The sequence below is a fragment of the Ptychodera flava genome, chromosome 22, assembly GCF_041260155.1.
Source record: "Ptychodera flava strain L36383 chromosome 22, AS_Pfla_20210202, whole genome shotgun sequence".
In the NCBI taxonomy this organism is placed as follows: Eukaryota; Metazoa; Hemichordata; class Enteropneusta; family Ptychoderidae; genus Ptychodera; species Ptychodera flava.
This window is the reverse complement of record NC_091949.1, coordinates 12,512,073-12,534,471: the sequence shown is the minus strand read 5'-3', so window position 1 is coordinate 12,534,471 and position 22,399 is coordinate 12,512,073. Positions and strand designations below refer to the sequence as shown.

Genomic DNA, 22,399 nt, shown 5'->3' with positions numbered 1-22,399 from the left:
AAACAAAATATACAGATTTCTTTCAGTTTCAGAGAAAGAAAATGATGATGAAATTCAAGAGGAGTACATGATGTAAACAATTCCATACTCTCTGCTGTGAATTATCCACAGCAAGGGACAGGCATACAGTACTGTTTCATATTCCTGAAAGCTGAGATGCTTGAACCCAACTCCATTATAAGGTAGACCATGATTTCAAATATTCACTTGTAATAGGGTTCTTACATGAATATTCCAATTTACTATCCATGGATTCATACATATTATAAATGATAATGACTGAGGAATTTTTCTGTAAATACATTTACAATTTAAAAAAATGTTGAATGATCTAGAATTTTTAAAAAGTAATGATTACAATGTTGGAATTCAACAAGAGCAAACATCAGTACACAAATGAAAAGGTGTGGTTTTTCCTTTTGTCTACAAAATGTCAAGGACATTGCTTCAAAGAGCCCAACTTGTATCAACAGATGAATATTCAATTTACAAATATTTTCAAGGTGTTTACTTTCATGTCTATTGGAAGAATACTTGATGAATAGATGCACCATGTTGTAAAACCTGTGTTATAAAATATGGATGATTGCATTTGTGACACGTTTAATAAAAAGATTACAATTTTTTTTCCTTTTAAGTACTGACACTTCATGTTGTAGGAACAGAATTACAATCCATTCATTTCATGTTGCCATGGTTACTATATCACAGTTGTTACTGCCTCCTGAAGCTTTTAGGATGGATGACATGGTGGGTCTTTTGCCTGACTGAAATGACGTGTACTACCTATTACCTCCAATCCATTACACCTTAATTGTTTCTGTAGCTTTACGAGATGTTCTATTTGTTCAATGTCAGAGCTATTGGCATCAAACAATAGAACACAATGCAGGTAGCTGGAATGTTTTATGATACTCAATGGAATGCCGTGCAATTAATCTGTTTGTCAGAGTTCATAACGTCTGTCACTGCGTGGACAGAGTCTATAGTAAAATTTATACGCGCTACATACTGAGTTGGTTTATGAACTATTGAACTCATAATATTTATAAATTATAAACACCGTATCCTAAAACTGAAAATACAGAGAAGTCTGTTTATGAAGAACACCCTTCTGGAAAGCTAGATGTCTTTGTAATACAGTCAAGGTCCCTTTCAATAGACAGTAATACTTTATTTAACTTGTAACTTTCATTTTGAAATAATTAGTCCTGTAACTTACAACAGATGTCCAGTGCTCAAAACAGCTTTATTCTAATGCCATTTTTAGTCTAGAATCTAAAATAAACATAAACAGTACTTGCGGCTTACAGGGGCTTTAAGCAAACCATTCAACAGGAGATAGCATATGTTATAAAAATTAATGTGTAGGAGAAAAAATTTGATGTAAACCTAAATGTTCTGTAACTGTCCAAACAAGAAACAATCTTTTTTCAATCGAGGCATACACATATCTTTAAACAAGAGTGACAATCACAAGTGCTGTACACAGACAGTTTCGATTGTACTGAAGACATATCAATCTTGACAACCTTCAGTTTCGCATTCCTTTTGCATAGCCCTGTCTTGGTGGCATACGTGGGCAGCAAGCATTTCAGGCCAATGCCCTCTGTATTACCATATGTCAAGGATTGACAAGAATGGTGGACAAGGATGGAGTTTTGCCTTGGTTTAAACTTGCAGGCTAGGGGGTCATTAAAGTCCAGGCTCGGGATAGAGTACATTAAAAGCTAAAGGCTAGCTCCTCTAGACCACCCTTCAATTTGAATCTTAAGATTTGTGTCCCTTTAATCTTTGTTTACACTGACAGTAAACTTGTTATGACTTAGCTGTATATCAAACTCACTAAGAGCTATATACTATAACGTCTGCAATTTTGCACATGTATATACACCTCCACGATATATTTACATTACACATTCCCTCTTTTTGTACTTTAGCTGTACATTGTTGAGATAGCTTTTCATACAATGTACAAGAAAGTAGTCACAAATAGTAATAGATCTGCACTCGTAACAACTTCCTATGTAACAAAATATTATATTTTATGAAACAAAAATATAAAACGTTGATATAAATCCGGATTAAAGGATAAGTAAATAGTATACATAAATAAGTGAAGACATAGTCACTCCTGACAGGGCAATGAACTGTATAAGAAAGACTATGAATACAGGGAGTATTGTCCTCTGTTGACAAACAGCCAAGAAAGACTACCAATGCAGGGAGTTTAGGATATTGGCCTCTGTTGACACATACATTAACAGGTGTTTATCGATGATGTAATATAGCAGTTTGTTCTGAATTATCTCTTGGCTGTGAATGGCAACTACACCCAACCACGGTCACTCAATGTGTGCAACAACTTTCACTCTGAATATGAGCAGTGATGAATGACGAGTACTTCAGGAATGCCAAACACATATTCAACTGACCATCGTTCTACACTGTTGATTTCAACTTTTTGATCGCTGATGTACACCAATTTTTGAGGCCTGTATCGTGTAACTTTTGCACTTGCATGCTCCTTCCTGCGAGCAATGTAAAAGTGGGCAAACTATAATGTCAACAGTCTGTGCTTGATTATACAGTGTAAGTGTCGAAACTTTTGAAAATCAAAACAATCTGGGGCAACTTTGTACATCAATAATTTACCAACAGGAATATGTCTTTTTCTTGTGAGTAAACTGTCGATCACTCGTCTTTGGCAATTCTGTGTAGTCGATGTTTACAAGCCAATTGATTCTGGATCACAGTCTGTTATCTGACTTTATGCCATTTTCTATATGACAGGAGTTGATCTGAAGCTTAGACACTATGAGTATGATTTCACACTACCCGATCTGATGAAATCTCATTCTGTATTTGTTTTATGTCACACAGCATACAGTCCATCTAACAATTTCACTTCTCAAATGAATTGACATTGTATTTGTCATGATTTCTTTACTTTCTTTTTTAGGATCAAATACTGTTTCCTCCTGTGCTTTATGGCTTTCAGTATCTTGCTCATTAACATGGTTTGTCTCTGTATAATATGGTTTCATTTCCATCAATAATTTGATGTTAATTTTTAAAGTTTTAAATGGTTGAATTTTGGAGCAACTATTCCTTCAAAATAACATTAACAAGCAGGTACCCCATTCCCATTCTATTTATGATCATGTTTTTCGTTTCATCCAAATTTACAGAAAATATAATGGCCGTAAAAAGGTCTGCCTACTTTCTTTTAATCAACAACAATTTTGTACATGTATGAGACACTTCATTCTTGTTTTCACTTGTTAAAAGACCGGTCCATCTACTGACTTTGGGGTTGCTTCCATGGTTTGAAAACATTTGTGCATAAAATATTGAAAAATAACCCTTTCAAATAGCCAAACTGGAAAAAGATAAATATACTGTAGTGTTTCTAATGTTTGTCAACAGTTTGGCACACTAAACTGATAAAGTAAAACAAAACAATCACTAGTGATTCTGCAGTCAGTATTCAAATGGTTCACTTGCCACTACATGCAAACACATCATTGTAAACTTGTAACATTTAGAAAACTTTATTACATCAAGAGTTTCACATTTTTCAGTAACAGTCTGTGTAATGGAGAGAGACAATAACTATGGGCAAGGTTGGAATTTATTTTCATGTAACTCCAGTTGAATGGAATTTCAATTTCTACATTCAACCCCTTTGTAACTACATTTCAGCTAAAAAGTGGTGCACATTCTAGGCAACACTGTAATCAGTTAGGACTCCTGGTATAATGCCAGTGTTGACGCTGATTTAACCCCTGATAGTAATTATTACCCTCGGTACCCTTACGACAAAAGAGAAATCTTGAAAAAATTTACAAACAATTCTAAATTTCAAAGCTACAGACGAATGCAGACATTCTTAAAAGATTAAAAAATTCTTGAGATATATTGGAAGGAGTCTGCCCTTCAATGCAATAAACCTTGCGTCTGGCCATTCACCTGCAGCTTACTCAGACTTTCAAAATTATGTAATACCAAAAGTTTAACAGCACTTTTCACTTCATTCATCATAATAGCTGGCTTTTATGTAGAGATTACCAGTGCAACAGCTCCGGTAAAGAGCTTTTAATGCACAAGTACTGTATATCCAAAAGCTATCTTGACAATATTTACTTGTTGCTATGGTGATAATAACCCAACATGCTGATGCAAGACAAATTTCTTTCTGTCACAAAAGGTGGCAGATATACATGTTAAGTGTTGTATATGAACAAAGAGGTGTATATATATATATATATATATATATATATATATATATATATATATATATATATATATATATATATATATATATATATATATATATATATATATATATGTTGTATGTGTGTATGTGTGTGTGTGTGTGTGTGTGTGTGTGTGTGTACAAGGAGATTATTATGACCACCTCACAAAGTGTCATAAATTTATAATTTGAAAGATCACTCACATTTATACATCATTGGCAGTATTTACTGTGAACTTTAAGAGTTTTGTTTTGTTTATAAAATGATATATGGTCTAGTTAACCTTTTTACATTGTATTCTGTCTCACATACTCATTTGCAATTTATGAAGTGGGTAATACACATGGAGGTATCATATGTTTGCACGTACTGGTAATATCTCTAGGTTTATATCTATGCATGAATTTTACCAATATATTTGATTGTGCACATTAGTGCACACCTGTAGGTCTAAGACTGCATGTATCACACATGTTATGTTATTGTCATGTAAGACATTAACTTGACCTTGACCCGTACACTCAGACTCTAAATATTGTCTAGGTAAGACATTGACTTGACCCTAAACTTTTTTGAGTATAAGCCAGACTCAAATAGACCAAGTCCAAACACCAGTATGACATGTAGTCAATGATTAATAAATATTATGGTTTTGACATTGGATTGTTGTTTACCCCACATTCGTCAAAGGTAGTGCGGAAGGTATGATCTTCACACAAGTGCTTCATGGATGTACAGCAGCAGTGTCAAAGCAACAGCACCATCAAATTTCCAGTAGCATTTCCATTTTTGGGTTTTTATCCAACAAAATATAATGGGTTAGTTGTGCATTGTGTCTCACTTTTGCTAAAACATTTGATACTCAGTGCAAATTTACAGATATCTGTGCCACACATATCTTACCACGGTGCATAGAATTCAGTCAGCTCACACAATTTATCCATGTCCTTGCCAATATGGTGAATATGTAGTATAAGACACCTTCTTGGGCAGTTGGAAACTTTTATATAGTGACTGAGCATCCAAAGATTGAGTCAATTTATTTCCAGGGTATACCGTATTATACATCAAAGCTTCAAAGATTGGATCAGCAATATAAATTAAAAGTACAAATATGTAAATTTTAACATACTAAACTTACACACATTGCAATAGCTTTTGTATTCAATTTCAACACTTTTTCAATTTCAAATTAAATTTTGTTCAAAAATTAACATAAGAAGATCATATGAATATTAATAGATGGGTGATATTGGCAAGGAACAGTCTTTCTTATTGCTACATGAATGTGCAGGGACACTGCTAGCCATGCGCTGCACTTTTAAAACATTTATTTCACACCTACATACAATTATTAATTATTCACTCTTGCATTCAGTCTGCACTTTTAAATTGAATGCAGTCTTTCAGATTAATATCTTATTAATATTTGGATTTATTACACGTATGGCAAATATAATACACACAAACGTGCAAATTATTTTCAAGAACTTGCCAAATTTTGTGATTAATATTGCAAGATATATTTACATGTCTTTATATTTGTATTACAACAAACATTTTATCACACGAAAGTATACCATACCATATTAAAATATAGGCGACAGCTACTGTACATGCACAACACAAAAATTTTTCTCCATTAATTTTATTTGAACAGCCATTTCATAATTCTATTCTATGACGCTTGTTCTATGGTTCCATTAGCAATATAATTAAAAACGTTCATTCAAAGCTGTATTATAATCATTATTCCGTGATACCTGATAGTTGATCAACATTAATAAACACAAAGGAAGGAGATACGTCTCTCTTATTATTCAAAGAGCTTGAGGGCCAGGTGGAGTACAAAAGAAAGCAATCTTGTGCATAATTTAAAACTTCCAGAGAAAATGCAGAATATTATATGAAAAGATGAACCGAGACAGCCAGTTGTATAGAATAAATACAAAATTATACAGTATCATAGTAAAAGTAAATGATGTGACTAGCAGCCCATCAGAGTTTTAATCCCTCTGAAAAGACGATATTCAAAAATAATTTTAAAATCGTTTTAAGAAAATATAATGCATGCATGTTACCACGAAGGCTAAAGATCGTACGTCAAGATAAAGTATAAACAGCAAAATAATGAAATGTGAAAATGTTTGACTGGCAGTTATCAGCCTTGTACATGTACATGTTATATTACGATAGAATTACAAGGAAATCACACACACTAGGGAAACAAAATTTTTGAGAATACACTGAAGGATGCAGCTCACTCTAAAAAAATGGTTGTGTTTCAATTACATGAACACGTAGGTGTTTCTTTCAAGCCGCCAGAATTTAATTTACCGAAGAGGTCCTTTGGGATACCTATTTGTATAATTAATTTGCAAAGATGACACAGAATTGCATCACGGCCATGCTGTGGCTCAGAAATGTCGCTTGCACATTATATAGAGCTCAGTAATGCAGCAATTACTAAACAGTAAAATTGACTGTTATTAACATAAAAAATAACGACAGATATTCGGCTTATCTTGTACAAACACACTGATATCCATGTTTATGCCTCAACCTGCATTACCTGTACATCTATATGCATTTACTGTACGATAATAATTCCAATCTTTTATTAATTTTTGTGGTACATACATTAAAAAATATAAGTATAATATCTCCAATTACACTTATTCTATTTGCTTTTCTAGAAAATCACAGAGAAAGTTTACTCTATATTGCCAAACTTACAATTATTCTGTCAGTTTTTACAGGAACCTTCAGTAATACAGACCAGTATGCCTTGTTTGAAAATTGAGTGAGAACTCTAATAATTTATTCATGTTAACAAGTGTATAGTTTCACATCTTCAATCAAACAATGAAATTTGAAAAAAGTTTAATTTCTTAGCATAATAGTTTTTAGTCTTAGAGGTGGCGTAGTTTAGGTTATCAGTGTGTTTTGTACAAAGTTGGTACAATGCAATATCTCTCTTACCTTTTCTGTCCAAGCCCAGATGCCAATGCCTAGGAACACCCCTCCTGCAACCTGTAAACAAAACAATCACACTGTCAATATTCAAATTTCCTCGTAACTTTTAAGTTTGATCGAGGTAATAAAGTTGGCCATACAGCTGCAATCCTGGAAGTTTTTCAAATCTGTTCAGAATTCAAAGTCACTGAGATCAACCAAACTTTTCTCTAGCTGTAAATAATGCTGTTCGCGGTTGCAGTTGTTTCTAAATATAGCTGCATGAACACGACATCGGACACTAAATGTATGCTGCTAAAAACTTTGTCAGTGTTGCATGACCGGCTGTTTAATCGATCTCGTGCTCCACATGTCAGCCAGAGCATGTCTTTTTTAGTGTTCATCATGACATTGGCAGTTGCCTGTGAAGTTATTTTCCTCAGTCTTGCATGTGTAATTTTCAAATATGTGATCTAGATTTGCAGACAAGTATTTATTTTTCCATAATAATGAGATAAAAATGACATCATCACAAACAGCACTATGGAAACGTAACAAACAACGACATGATATTTTGCCCAATCAAAAGATGACACACATTACTACGACTTTTGAACATCTCAATCTGAGATGAAACATTTTTCCGGCCCATTTTTATCGACATTAAAATAGTCACTTGCGAGTATATTTGCATATGGCTTCCCTATTTCTGCTACTGACCTGCATATCACATTTCCGTACAGTTCACAGAACACTTGCCTTTCTAGTCTGTGTGCAATAGTTGAGATGTGTATCATGTTTTATAACAAGAATAGCTTTCCACTTCATTAATTTTACAGGGATACACTGATTGGGTTCACAGCCCTTGTTACAGTAATACACATAGTTATAAAAGTTTGGATTTTGATAGAACAAGATGTTCCATGAGAATCTAGAAATACTGGACAGGTTTCTATTTGAAATTGTCTTTGGGTATAACGCGACTCAGGACAGTTATTTACATTACATGTTTGGTCTACCACTTGTAGGGTTTGATCATTTTGAAGATCATAGAGTAAAAAACTTTTCGACAGCTCAATTTTTGTAAAACTCGAAAATATATTTTCTCCCCTGCAGTAAAGATATGGTGGCCATTTTGAATTTCAAATGTTGGGACATATTGGAGCATTTGTTTGTCCTGTATCAACTTTTGCACAGTGACCCCTGATTTTTCTTGATTTCAAAAGGAAATGGTTTAAAGTCCTCTTCCTGAAGTTTGAACAAAAGTTGAAGTGTTTCAATTACTTTAATTATTTATATGGTTCAGTAACTGATTCAAAAACGGCAAGATGACTTTCCTTTGTTATCATTTCATAAAATTATCTGAGGGCAGACTTGCTGACAGCAATAACTTTGAATTTCAACCAGTTTAGATCTGAAACTATTTCCCAACCTGGTACACTGTACTTTATTAAAAACATAAAATTCATACAAAGCAACCCTTTATACAGAGGGAAAATTCTGTGCACATATTACTGTTTTTATGAAAAGAGGAAATAGAAAGCTGATTCTGTATCGGCATGGTAGAGATTTGTAACAGCTTGGTGAGGTCATGAAATGTGTCAATGAATGCTGAAACCATATTTCTTTGTATGCAGTTCCACTGAAAGCATTGACATTTATTTAGTAACGCTACCGTACTCGTCCGAGTATAAGCCCCTGCTCGTGTATAAGCCCCCTACTGATTTTAGAGGATTTTAGAAAATGCATTACATCCGTGTATAAGCCCCTACCCTAGTGTAACTCAAATACAGAACGGTTAGGAGAGTATATTTGGTCATTTAACTTGGTAAAATTAATTTCAAATAATAAAGAAACCATAAAAGATGTTAAAACAATGGGAATCTGGAGTTCCCTCGACAATATCGTAAGGAAAATGACACGTTTTTCCAGTACTATCTTGATTCTTTGACCCTACTCACCCCCGTCGCCTAAATAGAATAGTCTCACTCACGTCCGCCATTGTTTATTTTCATTCACGGCCACGATGTTTTCATGCTTGAAACATGCAGTTTCTTTTGTTTGAAGCAATTATCCTTTCATTTGTGAAGACTTTCCCGGTGACTATTACAATTTTCACTGCTATGTTGTTGTTTTCACAAGATGTAGACAGTTTGATATTGGAATATTGAGTTGCCTTTCCGTGTGGGCAATGCATGCCTGTTCACATTACTGTTGATCAGCAGCATACATGACGTCTTTGTTTCAAGTTTGGGTTTTTTTTCGACGCTGAAATTTCACCAAAATGTCACTTCTGTATTCAGAGATTGTACAATCAATTTCTTTGGATGTGTAAGTCGATTTTGAAAGCGATAGAAAGATCGAGTGGTGTTGAAAAAAATCGTGCATAAAATTAGCATAAATTAAGCATCCATGCCAGATAACATGGGGTTGCTCGAGTATAAGCCCCTCCCCTAGTTTTACCGCTGTTTAGTGTTGCCGAACCGGGGGCTTATACTCGGACGAGTACGGTATATTGTCAACATGATGTTACTGGTAATTCCAAATGAATGCACATTTTCATGCCGTCACTTCCTGCAGTATGTGTGCAGACAGCCATTCCTATCTACGATATTTTTAACCCGGGTATTTTAACAACTACAATCACCTGTTCAGGACACAAGTGCTTGGTGTGTTCATTGTAGACTAACGCCATGGTGCAGTTCATTCATTGGAGCTGAATTTATGTGGTACAACTAGTGTGCCCTCCCGAACCCACAGGCACTTATATACCAGTAGAGTTGCCAATGTTTTGTAGGTGGATAAAATGATTCTCTACATACACCACATTGGCAACTGAGATCTCTCAGCACATGTAGGTTCAAGGCACACTACCGGTAGTACCGTCGTAATTGTACCACATAAGTTCTGGTCCATGAATGAACTGCACCAAGAATTACCATCATGAACCATGCTAAATACTAGATAATAGAGACCATTTCACTTAAAAAAGGGCATAATCCATTGCTAAAATACTGGGCATACCTCAAAGTAACATTTATTAATGCAATGTGCAAACTTTATGAAGCATTAGATGCAAAGAAATATCAAATTAACATCACTTCTTGTAAGTCATATGTAGTTCCATGCATATACAACTTGTAACACCCATTTTGCTGTAACGGAGTAACTACGTGTGCATGCAAGTGTTGAGAGATTTAGATCACAGTTTGGCTAGACAAACACTAACATTCTTGAAATCCCGGGGCAGAGAATGTTGTAAATCAAACATCATGGCTTTGTTCCGTGTTCTCTAACTGTTTCACAAAGTCAATACTAGTGCCAAAACACCATCTCACATACAATTCACTTTTGAAGGGGACAAAAAAATGTTCATCTATGACTCTCTTATATTGTTGTCATATTTGCCCTTCACCCGCATCCTTTCAGGCTATCAGGGATCCCATAAACTCTTATTGTTCATAGCATTTCAGCATTTGCTTTTATCATCAAATTATTGAAATTTCAAAATGTTTTAGTTTCCTGAAAATTTCAGACAGAACCCTCAAAAAAGTCAAGATAAAAAACACAAGGTGCTGGTATTTTGCAAAAAGTTCATCGCTGCCCGGTAGTTTCCTCATAGTTGAAAATAAAGCCGATAAATGGTTCAAAAATGGTCACAATAAGCCTTCATTACACAGGATCAGAGATATCCCATGATCCATTGTGATCTATATTCCTCGAAGTTTCTTCAGTGAAGTCTAGCATGTCTCCCATGTATAAATGACTTTATAGATTCTAGTTTTGAAAGCATATTTTTACTGCACATCTTTTCTCATCAATTCCATTCAAAAAATATGGCTGATTTATATACACACAGTCATGCAGCAATTGTGATTAACAGATGAGATTTTCCATGAGATGGTAAAATAATTGTGTCCTTGGCCATACAGAGCACTGTATACATGTAAGAAAAGTTGGAAGACCAGTTGCAACTGTTTTTGTCCATAAAAGGGTATAAAGTGATTTTTTCTTTTAATTGATATGGCAAAAAAAAATTTCACATTCACTTTTCTTAAAGAAAGTATGCATTATGTTAAAATACACCATATATGGAATATGTTGTGTTTCATTAATTTTAACCATCTTGACCTGGTGGTGAAATATGGACTTGGCAGGAAAAGGGTTAAAGGTATACTGCCACCTGTTCCAATTTTGCCACAGTTACCATGGAAAGAGAAAATCTAATCAATCACAGATTTTAGCGGGTGGCCGCTTTTCAAAAACAGCGCCCTCACGTTGTCCTTTTGAATACCAAGGAACGCCCTTTGACCATATATGGGCATATTTAGATTACAGGTAACTGTATACCTTTAATGTACATATAGAAAAAGTTATTAGAACAGGGAAATGCGTCTTTCAAGTTGTAAATAGAAGAGAATTGTGGGTCTTTTGTACTATGCAGTGCTTGTACCACAAACATAATATGTCCTCGAAACTACTTCTGTTTGCAATAAATGTTAAGACTCAACACTGTGACACGACTTGTTTGGTCATCTTCTATTAGCAGTAAACAGGAAGTCTTTCTACAGGAATAAGAGAACATAAATGGCATTCTAAGGCAATTTTGGTTACTGTACAGGCAATTTCCCTACCATTGTCATTCACATGTATTTCCACTCCAATGAAAGACTGTCATGAAATACTTTCAAAAGATTACTAATTGAACATCAACCAGAACTACATTATTTTATCTTGATAATATGATACATCACTGCCTTTCCTCACTGAGTGTTTGGGCCAAAGGTAAGTTAACCACAACAATAATTTTATTCGAACACATTTTTTTGGTCCACTAAGCCTCACTAATCAAATATACAATACATCGTCACTTGTCTCACTGATCTCACTGATCGGCAACCAATTTCCTTGATGTCAAACTGCCAATCAATTTCAAATGACAAATTCCATAGTTATTTATCTGTATTTGCCTAAGTTTCAACTTGGTAAGAAGAATGTTCTGCTGTCACATGATCAGCGACACTTTCATGAGATCCTAATGATATCCTGATTTATGCATCTCTATTACCAAAACACTAATTTCTCACTACTTATAACTTTTACATTCGTACATCAAATATTACGGAACAGCTATAACAAATATGAAGGAACATAAACTTCATAAGATTGAGTGTATTTTATGTGCTTTATTTTTTCCGCCACAATTCTAGTGCAACATTTTTAAATTACCATTTTTATGAATTTTCCTGTAATTCTTTTAAAGATTTTTGACAAATGGACAGCACTTTTCACAGATGCCACTTTTTAGTCAAAATTTGGGGGAAAATCAGAAAAAAATATTTAGACCTGAAAATTGTTTGGGTTATATGAGATAAAAAGTGACTTTAGCACTCACAGGGTTAACTTATCAAAGCAGTATCACTAAGTAATGTTACAGTTTCACTCTGTTTTGTTATCTTTTGAATTCAATTTTCAAATAGAAACAGCAACTACCTGTCAAAAACTATAGTTCAAGTCAATAATACTTGAGTACATAGTGGACAGACACTTACGCTCTAAAAACTCTCATGTATATTTGTATTTAATATCAGGCTACAATCTCTTGTAAGCCCACACAGCTTTTTATAAGTGTTCTTTCAATCCCTGGCTGACGTGCACAGAAACAAAATTCATGCATATGTACAAGAAAAATTTTTTGAATTACTTTACTGTTCAAAGTGTAAATTATAGAAAAATTATTTTCGCAATATATGCCGCAGTAATCTTTACTGGCTTTCAATTGCATCTTATTTTGAGGTATATTATGTACATACATAAATCTACAGAAGAAATAAAATTCTACAGATGATAATTTTGAGGAAAGTTCATCAGCGGCAACAGAACTATGCAATTTCGGTATGTGCGATGATTTACATGTCCAAGCTATCAACACAGTGTTTGCAAACAAGGCTTGGAAAACATGCTGCATTAAGTACACTTCATTCCAAAGTCCCTCAACGGACTTGTCATTATTTCATAAATCATTCTGTGAGTGTTTTCACTGGGACAAAGTGGGTTCAGTGGTTTTTGATACAGGGCAACACCCTGGTAAATTTTGCCAGCCTGGGCTCCAAAGTGTATTCGAAAACATCATAAATGATACTGGGTTTCCTAACGTACTTGCCTATTCACTTCAACCTGTACAAAAGCACACAATTATATGAATTATACATACTACATTGGCTTATGTGAACTTAGAAAAAAGCATCAGAGGTATACATGTTCACATCAAGCATATTCAATTGTAAGCTCAGTAAAATCTGGAAAAGTGCATAGGTATTTTGTTCCTGATAAATTTTTGCATTTTTACCTAAACTTGTGACGACAAATACATATTTGTAAAACCCATGACAACATTTTGCATATGTATTTACTTTGGTCATGTTCTTTTACAGAAGCAAGGACATCAAAAATTGACTCTGCCCTGCATTACAGTAGAATCACTAATCACAATGGACTACACTTTCACAATAATATCCACATAAGCCTTGCAAGAAAGTCTGTACAATAATTGTGACAATGGGTGCAGAAAACTTTGTGGGAACGGCAGAAATCAACCCACAGGACTGAACGTTTTCGCTTGTAGGTATTATTGATGCTGCCAGCAAAATGACCTGACCCAGCTTATCATATAAACCTTCTTCACTTTCGGCTATTTTCAAAAACTCTTTGGATACACACTCCGGGTCGTAAGGTCAATAAAAATATTTGAATTTCAAATCTGATGTAAGTAAAAGAGTGCCGTGCCAAAATGCAATATATGCCTTACAAAAACATATGTGAAAACTAATATGTGATCTGCAATTAGGATATACACGCCACAGATGACATTTGTAGAAACTCAAACTGGAAAGGCATTTGATGTTTTCTATAATTACATGTCAATGTGCCGGTCTCTTCAAGTATATGTTTTCACTATCTATTACGTATTTTGAAAATGTGCATAATCATGCTTTGTGAATTTCTAATTTCCTGGTAGTTTACTAATTTAGAAACCAGATCATGATATCAAAAGTGTTGCACTTAATTTGTTTCTTTGTAGCACACACATATAACAATCTCTTTTCAGAAAACACACTTCTGTTTTTTCAAACCATTGTTGGAACTTAACTGTTTGAGATTCACTTCCTACATATTTCATTCTTTGACAAATCAACAACAGTTACTCTCCGTTAGATGCATAGAACACAGTAACACTTCTCCAAATTTCTTCTCATTTTTAGTCCCCTGTTGTACCGAGCACTTCCTCAAATAAACCATGGCAGCCACATTGTATATGATATTTCTTCTTCACTGTTGATATTGCCACGATTCAATATTCTGAGTATTCTAATACGTCTCGCTTTAAATATCTTTATATTATGATAAGTTTCCTTTCAGTTTGCATCACCAGTTATCTTTTTTCTCTGGATTACATGTACAACACAGCAAAAATTTTCAAAAAGTACATAACTTAATTTCTTGCCAGGACAAGTTTCAGAATTTCTTCAAAGAGTCTTTTTTATTCTTGTGAGACCCAGCCTTTATGATGCACTTTTTGGAGTCAATAGTGACCATGATTTGGCAAATCATCTCACACATACACCTACGCAATTTATTTAGATAATATGACAATGAAAAATAGGAAACTATCATTTGCTATGCAGGTGATATACAACTAATGCATTGAAAACATACTTGCTACAGAGAGAGACAATTTAGAGAAATGTTGTATATTGATGAGAATACTGATATTACTATCAACAACTACTGATAGTTAAGAACTGTACTGTTACAGCTTTCCAACAAGCACTATGTAACCATTCACTGCTGTGACCAAAATTAAAGGCTGCAGATTTCACACCAGTAGTTTTCGAGTAATGGTCAGTGCTGCACGTGTGACCGCCATGGTTCATTTCTCACTATATTGCCGCAGAAAAAACAAGGCATGAGCCACTGTTTTGATGTGATAGATAACCTCTCTCTCGGGTGACGTAGGAACTAATCTTCTAGGTGTGGTATATATGTGACAATTCTGCATGATTTCTGTATAATAACTTTGCCTAGTATTCTACGACTGATTATTTCTATGAGGGAGAAATTGAATGTATTGTTAAGATTACTTGCATTGTAAAAAAGACAATTTCGACGATACAGAAGTCACCCTACACAGGTACAGTGGCCCGTCCCTGACACAGGTGTGTGTGGTGTGTAATTAAGTCTGTAAATTATGCTGGGCAGCAACAGGGCATGGTTTTGCCTAGGGTTATCAAACGGTCCACAGAACTGTATTGCAATATATACAATGCTGAGCAACAGGTACATAGAGTGGTCAGCGTAGAGTAATGTTATGTATAAGAACGAAGGTATCACAAGGTTTTGTCAGCTGGACTGTGAATGCAATAAATTCTTTCTGCGTAAAACATTGGCTACTACAAGCGCCTGTGTGCATGGCCAGTAAGTCCAGAACGAACCTTCACTTACTTTATTTACAGAGGAAAACTACTTCAGCTGCAGCTGTGTTCATCAGGGTGTTATTTCTGTATACATATTGTCTTGCCATAAAAATTGAAAGTCTGAAAAGTGCCAAGTTTCCCTTTTCATATATTCAAAACAACTCCATACATCGGTTAAATGACAAAACAGAATGTGTGTGCATGCTATGTCAAGGTCTTGTCCATAACATATCGGTAGTTCAACAGTGGACATTCTCTTCCTGGTACAGTCAAGCCATACCAGTTTATATGGAAACCATAAACAGAGACGGAACAAGCTCAGACTACGATAATTGCCCTCGTTTCAATAGGAAGTGGTAATCTGTCTATTCCTGATATATCGTGCTACACTGCATTATAGACTACTGTAACACTATCAGTTATTAAGCCAAATTACTGTTGGGAAATACTGTCGAGCTATAATCACATCTTTATGTGTGCTTGTTAAAGTCCAATAATGTTATGAAGAAATTTTAATGTAAATTAACTCTATGCCTGTCATAATAAAGAATTATCATGTAAAAGTCGGCAATAGTTTCTTTATCAATGTATCATAATCGAAAGTGACAAGGCTGGCGCGTTTGTTGTAATATACAGCCCGTCAATAGCCTTTCGTAAGATGCTGTGTGTTCCCGGCCCGGCGTTAAACGGCCCCCACCACAGCCGTATAACGCCGGGAACACAGAGCATCGTACGCAGGGCTATAAGGGAACGAGCACAATTAACGGCAGGGGGGGGGCCGGAAGAGAAAATATGTGGTGCGTATATTTTTTACAGGCCCCCCCTTAACACCAGCAAAAATTTTAGTGGCCCCCCCCATCACCGGCAACAAAATTTTTGTGGCCCCCCCCTTCCCAAAAAAGAAAGATTACATGGGTACAAAGTTGTACACATATATATAATCCTTATAACTTTTAATATATGCTTTAGTGAAAACAACATTCTTGCATTCTTGAAATAAATAATAAACAAATAAATATATAAATAATAAACAAATAAAATAACTTTACTTCAACTGAGTATCTGTATGATGTTTTCAGATGTTGGGGAAAAATGTATAACATGACCGTTGTGATTTCAATGCACTTTCCACAACCCAGTGTCTGCCTTTCTATGACTACCCAAGATATTCAATGTTACTCCACTGTAATGACAGTCTGCCATTGGAATAGTCCTTCATGGGCTAACTATAAAAGACCCATTAATGCCATTTTTTCCTCCCTTTTTTCAGTATTTTTTCCTGTGTGTCCACTACGTATTCTAGTTCTGAACTGCCTATTAGCCAGTCCACATTCCTGTGTGGAACAGGTTGAATGGTTATTTGAGGAAAAATAGGCAGTCCATAGCAGTCCAACCTGCCACATGCCAGTATTGGAAATATGACATGTTAAAATTTGAACATTCATCACTGGCTATGAATGTGAAATCAGACTCAGCCATGTGAAGTAACCATTCATTAGCAGTCCTATTGAATTCATGATAGAAGGGAAGATTGTCAATGGATTGAATGGTAGCATACACATGTGGCGGTAAAAATTTAGACATGCATTAATAAACTCCAAGGACTGACTTGTTGTCAATTCTCATGTTTTCACATCCCTATTGTCTATTTAATTTAAATAAATTAGGCGGCACTCATGTGTAGAGTTGATTTTACTTGGGTTAAGTTTTTCAGGTGAAATTACTCATGTTTGCACTATATGCCACATGGGTCACATTTACTAGTTAAATTGTTCTCAGACTTAAATATTTAGTGGCTACAGAAGCAACGGTTTGCCATTTTAAAGTGACAGTATAAAGCTGTAAGTTTTTGATTTTGTTAATATTTTTGTTATGTATCAACTGCACTTACTTCATTGGTTTACAAATTTAAGTTGAATTAGCTCGTTGATATTATCAATACAACCAACATACACTTTGTGTGCATGTATATTATAAAAGTTCACTGTTATTGTGTTCAATTGAAGTTTAGTCCAGACCAAAATGTGTTTACCAACAATAACAATGCTGACTGTACATAATACAGGTTGTGAAGACTGGATATTTGAACGTGTTTTAGAAAATAGAATAACATTAGTAATACTGGCTAACATGATTTTGAAAAGAGAGAGAAAAACCTGTAGTCGATGTACGAAGAACACAATTTCTGCCAAAATTATGAAGTTACAGCCTATCCCTTAAATATAATTAGCATTAGTTTCATTCATCTCCATTCAAAAAAACGAGACCATGGATTTTCAGTATAAACCAATGAATATGACAAGAGGGAAGTCATGCAGATGGCTACAAACGTCTGTGAGCAGCCTCTAAATTAAATCAGCACAGATAAAATTTTAAACATCGTTTATTTTTATTTTCAAAATGTGCAATAATAAACACATGTTCACCGCTAAATATTCCATATGATCGGAACCTGCATTCTATTGAAAGGTACTCACATTTCCAGACGTAATATGGTTGGATCTGTCATTAAATTTTTCTCATACGGTCCATGTTTTCGCGTACGTTTGTACGGCGCCTATCTGACAAAATGTGCTTATCTGACAAAACTCTTTTTAGCAATACCCTGGGGAGTCACTTTAGCCAACGCACTTCATGCGCGCGGTACATGTCGCTTCGCGCTTCGTACGATGTTGTGTACACGTAGTGTGCCAATTTAACGTTAATACGAAGTCTTCTATACGAAGGATTTTGTTTCCGTAAACTACTCTCAAATTGTTGACATGTAATTAATTCTTTTGTATTGTGGCTGTTCTTCCATCGGCCGGGCTCGCGCTCGCTCGCTGTACTGTAGTCGAGACCATGGAGATAACTCCGTATTGCAACATGTAGGTGATTTTTTTCTCATCCACTTGGATGTTTATCGAGTATAATTTAATGGCGAAATTAGCGATCGAGGAAGGTGATGAAAAACAAAAACACAAGTACTCTTCTTGCCATTGTGGTGATTTTGATACTCCTGTCACCGTGGAGAGCGGACGACCTCATGTGACCTCGTGACCTCTCCTCTACCCCTATGTGTTGATCGATGTATACATAGTGATTAATTGAGGTGCTCGGCGATTTTACGCAATCAATGAAATTTACTGTATTTTTTAACTATTATATGGCTATTTTGTGATGTTTGTGATTTTAGACTGCTCTAATTAAGATTTCGTTTGTGTGTTTTAACAGACGAAGTATTGTGTGAGGGATTACTTTCCACAAATGAGTAAGGCTACAAGCAGTAATTAGTTATTTTTGTCAGATAAGCACGTTTTGTCAGATAAGCGCCGTACAGACGTCCGTCAGCAACTGGCTATGATGTGCACGTGCAGTCATGTACATGTACGTCAGATCATCACACAACGACGAACACACTTGCGACGGTTCTGCATCTGCCATTGTAAAACTTTCGCGATTACAACTTACATAAAACTTAATGGAAACGCAGTACAGGTACTGTTCATCCCCAAACCGTTCAAAAGTCGAGCCGGATGGACTAGCGTATAGCGGTTCTGACGATGTATGATGTCGTGACTTTGGAAAGAGTTGTGTTGGAAGAGTGGACGGGACGCAACAGGGTATGAACGTAAGGGTCCCGTAAATGAGTACGCTTGGATTTAACGAGGCTGATCAGAATTGCAACAGGGTTCACTTAGTGTGTTGGACGTCCGTATTTTAACTGATCTCTTCATATAAAGTCAATTTTTGCTTATTGGAAAAATCTAAAGGAACAGTTTACGCGTACTTGAAATGTCAAAATTTTGCGACGATCACGACCCTTGACCTTTCGAATTTGACCAATGCTTTGTGTTCCCACACGATCGTTGTCGGATATCACATTGCATCTCTCAAATGAGATTGCGCAGATTTTTTTGAAGTAATGGCTGTTCAGACCAGCTGAATCTCACGAATTATGGCTGATTTCTCGGTCATTTCTTCCCCAAATGACGACACATTTTGAGTCAAAACAGCAAGTGAGTTAGGTCTAAGTGGTAATGTTTCAGTTGGCATGAAGGTAAAGTGTATTTCCCCGCGACAGTGTTGGATGCAGTGGCCGAGATAGCAAGTCGTCGTGGACGATAATTTTCCATTCATCCGGTAAGTATTTGAAATGCATATTTATAAAGGGCAATTACGAAATTAGTATGCCTTATAGAGAGGCTTTTCTCTGCACATTGATGTTTTCCTGGGAAGCTTGGTTTTGTATATGGCCCGACATTTTTAACCTGAGCTTTAGGGGTGAAAAGAAAGTACGTATCTGTATACCTGGACAGGGCGGAGGGAGGTGTACAGTGTGGCCATTAACGCAAAACAAAGCTGGGCTTGAACAACGCCTAAGCTTAGTTTGCGTCCATGGTCTCACTCAGTGCAAAAACACTGCTATAAAAAAAATAGGCGAAATGAAAATATTAAAAAAAACAAAACTACCGGTAGATCGTAGGATGAACATGTCTTACTTGCATTTTTTACTTCTTTTGTACATGGTTACTTTTAAAATCCATTGTTAATATGATATTGCCAGTGTAAGAAGCCTTGTATTGAAAGACAGAAAAAATGTTTAGAAATGTGATACGTCTTAATTTTCAAGGGACAGCAGCTGTAATTTTTATTGAGTTCAATAACTTGTTTGCCTCATGTATTAACATACTTGTATTGATTCAAATTATGAATTGTGATGCCCTCACTTTGTAAAGATGTACATAAATTAATCGGTATAGTGGCTGTGGCAACTAGTCAAGTCAATACAACGTACACAAGCACATTTCTAGACATATATGTTACATTTTCAATGTATTAATTTTGCACTCGCAAAGATGTATGTAAAAATTCCTCTATGTGTATGTAACAAATCACACACATGTTCTGAAATCTATTGTAAAGTTGTCGTCTTAATAAATGTTGCTAAGTTCATTCTCTCCTTTCTGTTTCATTTCAGTGTGCATGTCAGCCAAGGCCCAAGAGAAATTTGGCAAGAATAATCATGACTTACGTAAAGAAGTCTTCAATGTCAAATTTCAAAACAAAATAGGACATGAAAGACGAGACTTGGCCAGAGTTAAATGAACTCTTTTAAAAACTAATCTTTGACTAAATCACTTTTCACTGTGTCTATGAAATTTGTTAAAGCCAAAAATTTATTAAATTGGTCATCAGACTTACAGATATGTTTTGTGCTTTTTATTTTGAACGTTTGGAAAGGTGAGTCTGCTTGTGTTTGCTGTGTTCAGGTGAGTCAGAGTTGCTTTTAACTCTGTTTGGCCTGTCTTAGTTTTAGGCCAAATATGGTTAAATTACATATCCAACCAATTGTATCTTATAATTCACCGTAAGAGGCTGTGTAAAAGTACTTGATTTTACTGGAATTTGATTTCACTTATTTGATGTTTGCTTACACCTTGCAAACATGCAAATGTAACAATGTTTACCAAATTCATAACGGCAACGTCAAAATAAGTGAAATCAGGTGTCAAATCAGTACTTTTCATGGTGCTCTTTTTCTGCCAGGATGACCCTGTCATTCATATGTGCATTCAAAATAACCATTGGTTCACATACATGTGAGTGGATTCAGAATAACCATTCATTCACATGTGTGTGAATGGCTAGCTCATTTAAATATTTCGGCCTATACACATGTTACCAACGTGCTTCTGAAATGAATGTGGACTGCCTGACTGCCTATTCCCTATGCACATGCATTAAGTCATGCCAACTAGCCATGTGAATGCTAATTTCACATGGTACTGACAGGCATTCCTGTTCTATAAGGGATTCCTATAGCATGATGAAATAACCAGTTTCAACCGAGCCTCTGTATCATTACCACCATTATTACTGTTGACAAATGAAGTCAATTTTCAATAATAATATAGCTCATTTTACACATAACAACTGCATTGTGAGGTTTAAGACTTGGTATTTATCATGCTACAAGAAGTTTAACAAGGAACTCCAGCTTCAACAAGGAACAAAAATGCTGAAAAATATTCTCTGTCTGTCATGGTGTAAAAAATTTTGGTGGCCCACCCCTTACCTTCCCTGGAATTTTCATGGCCCACCCCAAGAACACTCATTTTTTTTCGTGGCCCCCCCATTTTCTCTTCCGGCCCCCCCCCCTGCCGTTAATTGTGCTCGGTCCCTAAAGCCCGGCCCGTCAACAATTGTCAATACTCAAACGGTTCCCAAATGGCGCGATCGACGACATTGCCTTCTCATTTTCTAGGCAATGCCGATGATACAGCACAAACACGTTCGTGTCACCGAGGTTACATGAAACTCGATTTTTAAAAGGTTACACCCTCGATATTTCAAAACATAGGCCGTAACAACCTATTTTTCAAAGCGTATTGTGACTCATGCAATGCAGTGCCCAAGGACTCTAAGTCATACATGTATGTACAGTGGTGAACGTGACTTCACCAGTGAAATTGGACAAATCTTGTCTCCTTACCCAAAATATGACGTTGAATCCGAAGAGAAGATACTTCACCCAAAGGCTGACCTCGGACTCATCTTGTTGAGGTCTTCTCTTCGCCATCTCACGCTAGGAAATCATTGAAAGTTCAACGAAATCGATCAGATCGGATGTACGGGCTCGACGTCGGTCGCTCTCCCTTTCTTCTAACAGTAACACACTAATCACTCAGCACTCAACACTCGGTCTGTACTCTAGGTGGCGCTCTGTGT

At 35.7% G+C, this 22,399-nt stretch overlaps 1 protein-coding gene and 1 long non-coding RNA gene across 2 annotated transcripts in view; one reads left to right on the top strand and one right to left on the bottom strand.

The window, feature by feature from the left end:
* The window catches only part of LOC139122711 (tetraspanin-5-like), a 36,714-nt gene extending 14,315 nt beyond the window's left edge, over nucleotides 1-22,399 (bottom strand). The window contains exons 1-2 of the mRNA XM_070688331.1: nucleotides 22,164-22,399; nucleotides 7,242-7,292 (exon numbers count right to left, since the gene is read on the bottom strand). Of these exons, the coding sequence (XP_070544432.1) occupies nucleotides 7,242-7,292; nucleotides 22,164-22,250 (138 nt within the window). The 5' untranslated portion in view covers nucleotides 22,251-22,399. The remainder of the gene's footprint in view (nucleotides 1-7,241; nucleotides 7,293-22,163) is intronic.
* On the top strand, nucleotides 19,045-20,873 carry LOC139122710 (uncharacterized). The gene is made up of 2 exons (XR_011549520.1): nucleotides 19,045-19,810; nucleotides 20,649-20,873. It is a non-coding gene; the product is annotated as an uncharacterized lncRNA (long non-coding RNA).